The sequence below is a fragment of the Marmota flaviventris genome, chromosome 1, assembly GCF_047511675.1.
Source record: "Marmota flaviventris isolate mMarFla1 chromosome 1, mMarFla1.hap1, whole genome shotgun sequence".
Classification (NCBI taxonomy): Eukaryota; Metazoa; Chordata; class Mammalia; order Rodentia; family Sciuridae; genus Marmota; species Marmota flaviventris.
In genome coordinates, this window is record NC_092498.1 from 12803179 (window position 1) to 12811239 (window position 8061).

Sequence of the window (8061 nt, forward strand, 5' to 3'; positions counted from 1 at the left end):
GAAGATAGTGCTGATCAGTTGTAGAGAGTCAGCTACTAAAGGAATCCTCATAGAAATGTACAGCCATGTGTGGAAATGTCTACAGCTCTAGCTGCGGGATTATACAGAGAGTCAACAAGAGCATATGGACAACAATATGGTCAAGTCAGGCATCGATCCAGGTCTTCAAATATGGGAGAACTTTCCTTGTTAGTTGGTCAGCTTATTGGCCAAATTTATTCCCATTTTTCTAAGTCTAGACAAAATCCTCCCCACAACTGTCCACACCTCAGTTATCCCTATATTTACATACATACAATACACACACACACACACACACACACAATGCCCCTACATACATGCTCCCAGAGGTCTCATTCACAGAAGCTGTGGTTTTCCCTCCCCCAGGCTCCTCCCACAGGGCCCCTGGGGTCTGTGGGGGAGGGGAAGGCTGCTGCAACCCTTCTTGCCTAGGTCTCTGACTTCCACCCAGCACTGTGTCACCAGCACAGAAGAAGAAGCTGCTGTCTGTAGAATGTGCGATGGTCAACATCAGAGATGCAAAGGAGGCATTGGGGTGACTTATGGGAAAGTTCTTCTTGTCAAAATCTTGTTCGTAGGTGCCCTCAGATCCCACATTAGAGGTTGCCATCAGCACAAAACTCTGCTTGGGGAACTGACGGTACCAAAACACAACTTGGGCCTGGAAGTCCACAAAGCGACACTCGATCCTCACAGAGGTCCCACTCTTACAGATGGCCCTGCTTGGATGTTGAGAGACATGAGCACCAAGCCCAGAGCCTGCTGAAACACAGGGACACAAGAGACCAGCAGGACCAGGACACTCAGCCTCTGCCATCACCTTTCCCCCAGCCCCTGGAGAATCCCTGTCTGTCCCCAAGCATCCTCTCAGACTCCCTGGGTCCTAATCCCCGGCCTCCCCTAACTGGTGCCTCACCCTGTACACTTGAGACAGCCTGGATGCGCCCTCTCACTTTTAGAAGCACACACACTCCACAATGCCTGGCACACTTCACTCACACCAGCACACGCACACACACGCCCACTCTCCCAGGCAGGAGAAGGCTCATACTGGGCCCCAGAAGCAGCAGGAGCAGCAGCATCTTCAGCGTTGGCCTCACACCACCTTCTCTGGGGAGGTCTGACCATGTGCCCCCTTCTTCCTCTTCCCAGCCCTGGAGGATGGGCGCCTGAACACAGGGTCCTGGGGTGCTCTCATCTGCCCCCTGGTGGTGATCCTTGCCAGTGGTAGGAGATGCAGCCTTCTCAAATGTTTAGAAGGTGCTCTGGGATCATGAACTCTGGCATGATTTAGCAAGTTTCTTAGATGGAAAAGGAGACATATATTTGAGTAGTAAATGAATTTTAATCAATCCTTAGCTTTTTTTATCCTATCTTTAAAATAATGGCACCAAGACATCTCAAGCTGTCAATCACTGCACTACAGGCCCACACTGCCTTGTGAATGCACAGTGTCAGGGCAGCACCTGGGCGGGAGGTTCAGTGCTTCTCCATAATCAAGTTGAAGGCACTTGTCACCTTCCATCAAGCTGTTCCTCTCATGACCATCTCATGACAATTCCCCCCACCTGTCAGTGGTCTTAAGACTAAAAATACATGTGTTTACCCTGTGTGTTTTCAGGTAAAGGAAGTTATGACACTACTTTATCATGAGTTTACTGTAATGCAGGTCACACTAAGTACTGGTGAATGGAAATGCATCCTGTGTGGTTTAATGAACGCTTTCAATTTGAACATGCTGGGCTAGGTATGTCAATGGGCCAGTTTTGGAAAAGCCTAACAATTACAAATAATCAGAAGAAAACAAGCAAGACAAACAACAAGAAAAAAGTAGAGCTGAAAGGTTTTTCACAAAGAACCACACTTTCATTTTGAGAATAGCCCGCTGGTAGTACCACCACTTTGTATTTAGTAACAGATCGCTGGAGCAGAGTGTTAAAAAAGTGATATTCAGACATGAATCATCAAATCATATTTGTGATTTAGTGAAAATGACTTTAACATAAAAATTTAATCATGCATTGGATCCTTGTAAATATATCTGCGGCATGCCATCAGCAGGGTCTTGACTACATTTGCCTTTCCTGGTTGGCTGGGCCTCTGGAATGGGGCCACCTACTTCTGCATTGAGTTCCTAAGCAGTACTTGCCATGGATGGTCTGGGGCCCACCTTTGTGCTTTGTCTGAGAAGAAGAGGCTAGAAACCCCCCAGATCAGAGCAAAATCTTCCTGTTCTTCTTGAGAAGCACTCACTGTGGTGTTTGATACATTGTCAACCTAGCTACTCAGGACAATATTTCTGAGAATTTCCTTTGTGGTATGTATGGTTCTGGTTTGGCTTAGAGTTGATCACATGGAGAAGAAATGCCTAAAAGTATCCAGGGAAAATAAAATGCCTGCCATCACTGTAAAATCATCATTGGTGTGAAGCTGTGAAAAAGAGAGTCAGAGGTGCTGGGCAGGTGTAGAGCACTTGATGGGTACACCTGAAGCCCTGGGTTTCATTCCCAGCACAGAAGAGAGAGAGAGAGGGAGAGAGAGAGAGAGAGAGAGAGAGAGAGAGAGAGAGAGAGAATGAATAAAGGTGCCAGTGGTTCCAGTGTGCAGACCTTTCTCTACTCCATGTCCTGCTGTCCATGCTGACTACCAGCCTGGCTGACCAATGCCACCCCCAACCCATCGGCCCTCCGTGAGAACTCGTGGGGAAATAAACACAGAGTCAGCCTCCTTCTGTGGATCCCAGTACTGGCCTCATTGATGGTCCATCCAGGGCCTTCCTCTAACTGACTTATCCCAAACTCCAGCTCATCCCCCTACCAGACCTCATTAGAATTTTTTTTTTCCTAACTAGTTTTGGACCTTTCCTAATCTACTTTCTCCCCAGGTTGAGTCAGGTCTGATGCCTATCATGACTCCTTCTCACTCATATTGGTTCATTTTTGTTTCTTTATTGACGCTGCGGTACATAGTATGGATTAGCCACAGCCCAGGCCGAGCCTGTTTTCAGCAGCCAGTTTGTTATCAGTCCTTATTTGTAGACTATTTCAATGTCACTTTCTTGTGTGTTTTTTTCTTCTTTTTATCCATGTGATGACTTTTCCTGATGTCCTGGTAACTTCAGTGTCCACGAGAACCACTGAGTAAGAGTCAGAACTCTGGGATCACAGGGAAGGTGGGTGGCACAAGAAGATCCCTGGTACTGGGGTCTGAGAGACCCTAACATGGTTCCACATCTTTGCACAGGACACATCAGCTGCCAGGAATCAAAGGCCATGCAGCCAAGAATCCTGTCCCACAGGGCAGAGGTAAAGCATGGTGTGTCTCTTTCTGCTCTGAGTCGGTACATGCTAAAGATTTGCTTTGGGGAAATGGCAGGTGTGGACGATGGAAAACATGGCTATTTATCATCATCATCAGATGATGGTCAGCATCCCAAATGGACAAGCCACTAGATGGTGGCTGAACCACTTGTGATTCTGCTCCCCATTTCTCACAAGTTAATGTTTTTCATCCCCCATTTACAAGACCTCAAATCCCATGTAAACCTTTCATATATTTGATTTTTTTCCCTCTTTTTATGCATAGGACTTAATCAGTCTTAACCTGTGATTTAAACTTGCAGGCATTGCTTGTCAATGCATGGTTATTTACCTAATACTAAACTGTGGGCCTTTGAAACATTTCCCCGCCCCACACAATCATATGCGAGACAGATGTGTGTGGTCCCCTTGTCCCATCTCTTCACATGTTTACTGGACAAAATTTTTTGATCTCATAAATGGATACCAACGTAGTTTGCTTTTTAAAATCAGATCCTGCGGATTTGTTGGTCAATGTCATATTGGTATGCTCTTAGAAAACGATTTCTCCAAGGCCCTGCCTTCACTGCTCAACTGGTCATCTTCTACCTTCTGACAGAACTTTGTAGATCTGTCAGCCATGAAATCTTCAGTCTTCATTACAGGGTTCCTCTGCCTTCTCTCACTATCGACCCCAATCCCAAGAACAGCTCAGCAAAACCTTCTCTGGGTATGTTTCAGATATACTCTGTACCTGCAGACGGGTTTTACCTCAGCAGTGGATCCCTCTATGAGTAACTCTCTCTGTCTGGTTGCCTCATGACTTCTCTTGGTCTTGAGGGTCCAGCATGGTGACAAGATCATGCTGAACAGCCCTAGAGAGCCAGCTAACAAAGGAAACACCATGGAAATGTACTTCAATGTGTAGAATGTCTACAGCTCTAGCTGTGGGATCACAGGTACATTGATCAAGAACGTATGTTAGAGTTAGGCAACGATCCAGCTCTTCAAATATAGGAGAGTTTTCTGTATGAGTTGGTCACTTTATTGGCCAAATTTTATTCCCATTTTTCTAGGTCTAGACAAAATCTCCCCCACAACCATCCACACAGATTCTCTGTCTACACACACAAACACACACACACACACACACAAACTCCCAGTGGTCTCACAGAAGCTGCGGTTTCCCTCCCCCAGGGTCCTCCCACAGGGGCTCTGGGGTCTGTGGGGGAGGGCCAGGCTGCTGCAACCCTTCTTGCCTAGGTTTCTGACTTCCACCCAGCGCTGTGTCACTGCCTGCACAGAAGTAGAAGCTGCTGTTTGTAGAATGTGTGCTGGTCACCTCCAGAGATGCAAAGGAGGCATTGGGGTGACTGATGGGAAAGTTTTCCTTGACAAAATCTTGTTCGTGGGTGCCCTCAGATCCCACATTAGAGGTTGCCATCAGGACGAAGCTCTGTTTGGGGAACTGACGGTACCAAAACACAGTTAGGGCCTGGAAGTCCACAAAGTGACACTCGATCTTCACAGAGGTTCCACTCTTACAGATGGCCCTGCTTGGATGTTGAGAGACATGAGCACCAAGCCCAGAGCCTGCTGAAACACAGGGACAGAAGAGGCCAGCAGGACCAAGTCAGACAGGACCCAGGACACTCAGCCTCTGCCATCACCTTTCCCCCAGTCCCTGGAGAATCCCTGTCTGTCCCCAAGCATCCTCTGACTTCCTGGGTCATAATCCCCCATCTCCCCTAACTGGTGCCTCACCCTGTACACTTGAGACAGCCTGGACGCGCCCTCTCACTTTTAGAAGCACACACACTCCACAATGCCTGGCACACTTCACTCACATCAGCACACGCACACACACGCCCACTCTCCCAGGCAGGAGAAGGCTCATACTGGGCCCCAGAAGCAGCAGGAGCAGCAGCATCTTCAGCGTTGGCCTCACACCACCTTCTCTGGGGAGGTCTGACCATGTGCCCCCTTCTTCCTTTTCCCAGCCCTGGAGGATGGGCGCCTGAACACAGGGTCCTGGGGTGCTCTCATCTGCCCCCTGGTGGTGGACTTTCATAGTGATACAAGATGCAGCCTTCTCAAATGTATAGAAGATGCTCTGAGACCTAGAACTCTGTAATGATTTCATAGAGTTTCTTAGGAGCCCAAGGGACATACATTTGGGCAGTAAGTGCATTTGCCTCAATATTTAGCTTCTATGTCTTATATTCAAAGTAATAGCACCAGGGCAACTCATGGCTGAACTTGCTGGGCTAGGTGTTTTAATGGACCAGTTTTGAAAAAGTCTAGCAATTATAAAAAAAAAAAATAGAAGGAAAGAAACAAACCAACAACAACAACAAAAGTGGAGCTGAAAGGTTTTTTTCCCCAATGCACCACACTTTCATTTCTGTAACAGCGTACTGTCATATTGTGACACAGTGAAATTTTTTTATCAAAAAATTTAAGTGTTGCATTGCATCAGTGTTAACGTATGCTCTTAAGGGCATCTGCATGGTCCTGTGACTGCATTTGCCTTTCCTGGTTGGCTGGGCCTCTTGGAATGGCGCCTCTTCACAATGTAACTACCTCGGTAATGATTTCCTTGGAGTACTTGCTATGATGGTCTGGGGCCCAGCTTTGTGCTTTTTCTGAGAAGAAGAGGCTAGAAACCCCCCAGATCAGAGCAAAATCTTCCTGTTGTTTTTGAGAAGCACTCACTGTGGTGTTTGATACATTGTCAACCTAGCTAAGCAGGATTATATTTTTGAAATTTTGATTATATTTTGAAAATTTCATTTTTCATTTGTGGGTGAAGCAATGCCTAAAAGTATCCAGGGAAAATCAAATGCCTGCTATCACTCTAAAATCACCATTGATGTGAAGCTGTGAAAAAGAGGATCAGAGGTGCTGGGCAGGTGTTAGAGCATTTATCAGAGGTGCTGGGCAGGTACACATGAGGCCCTGGGTTCGATTCCCAGCACTGTAAAAAAGAAGAGCATAAAGGGTGTCAGTGGTTCCAGTGTGTGCTGACCTTTCTCTACTTCACGTCCTGCTTTCCATGCTGACCACCAGCCTGCCTGACCAATGGAATCCCCAGCCCCACAAGCCCTCCCTGAGAACTCATAGGACAGTGGACTCTAAGAGCCAGCCTCCTCCATGGATTCCAGCACTGGTCTCATTCATGGTCCATCAGGGGCTCAGGTGTACCTAGCTTACCCCAAGCTCTTGTTCATCCTCATCACCAGACATAGTGAGAATTTGTTTTCCAACTAGTGTTTTTTACCTTTCCTTATCTGGTTCTCCTATGTTGTGTCCGTTCTGATTCCTAACATAAAGTTTTTATTCCTTCATGCTTATATTGATTAATTTTTTGTGTCATCCTTGACACTGCCATATATGGTAAGGATTAGCTACAGCCCAAATCAAACATGTTGTTAATAGCCAGTCCGTTACTCGTGCTTATTTTAAGAAATATTTCAATGTCACTTCCTTTTGTGTTTTCTTCTTCTTTTTATCCATGTTTTGAGTTTTCTTGATGTCTGGGGGACTTTAGTGTCCACGAGAACCACTGGGTAAGCAGACAGAAGTTAAGTGCTCTGGGATCACAGGTCTGTATCCCAAGAACAGCCCTGGTACTGGGCTCTCTAGCCTCTAACAGAGTTCTACTCATTGCCCAGGACATATCTGCTGCTAGAAGCAAAGGCCATGCAGCCAAGAACCGTGCTCCACAGGGCGGAAGTAAAGCGTAGTGTACAGCCTTCCTTCTCTGAGCTGGTACATGGTACCATATATAGCTTGAGGAAAATGGCAAGTGTACCATTGTCTAATGATAAACACACAGGAAAGTGACTAGTTTAGTATTGTCAAAACAATAATATCTCCAGTTACTACAGTTAGAGCTCACATTCTGACTACCCACAATATTGGAAACCAGAAAGGAAACAAAGATGTGAATTGCTCGAAAGTTCATGTGTGCTCTAGAGAAGTGTAAAGGTAAGACCAGTCCCAGGGTTTGTGAAATTTTATGGTTATCCATCAAATAAATGGAAATAGGTTATATATTTCTGGAATAAAAAATTATGAAATAAAACATCCAAATGTCTTCCATAAATGATGGGAAAAAACAATCCTGGCAAAATTAGAGGGTAAAACTAAATAAAAGATAAATTCAGATCTTATTAATTGCATACTAAAGGAAACTATACAGTAATACAATAAAAAAATCGGCTGGGCATTCTAGTTGTATAAGTTATGATACTCAAAATACATTATACAATCCTTATAAAACGCCCACCTACAGAATAAGGAAATTAATCATCAGGGAGATGCAAATCAAAATCAGGAGGAAATATCTGCTCAAATTAGTAAAAAGAGCTATGGTCAAAGAGACTATAGATAAAACATGCTGGCAAGGTTGTGGGGGAAAGGCGACACTTGCACACTGTTGGTGGGAATGTAAATTAGGATATTCACTATGGAAAACATCACCTGAATTCTTCAAAAAATTAAAGATATAACTACTATATAATCCAGCAATCCCAATCCTGGGTATATATCCAAAGGGAATGGAATCGGTATATCAAAGAGACTCTACACTTCCATGTTCAAAATAGCCAAATAATGGAAATCACCTGAGTGTCCATCAGCTGATAAACAATGTGGTACATATTCACAGTAGAATATTATTCAGCCTTAAAAAATGAAATCCTATTAGTGTGACAGCAGGGATGGAACTGGTGATCAT

The 8061-nt window shown here is 45.2% G+C and overlaps 1 gene segment (V, D, J or C); it reads right to left on the reverse strand.

Annotated features, from left to right (window-relative positions):
- Positions 1-4408: 4408 nt before the first annotated feature.
- Positions 4409-5361, reverse strand: LOC114099115 (T cell receptor beta variable 20-1-like). The segment is given in 2 exon segments: positions 4409-4913; positions 5220-5361. Coding segments are annotated over 2 exon segments (456 nt in total).
- Positions 5362-8061: the final 2700 nt, after the last annotated feature.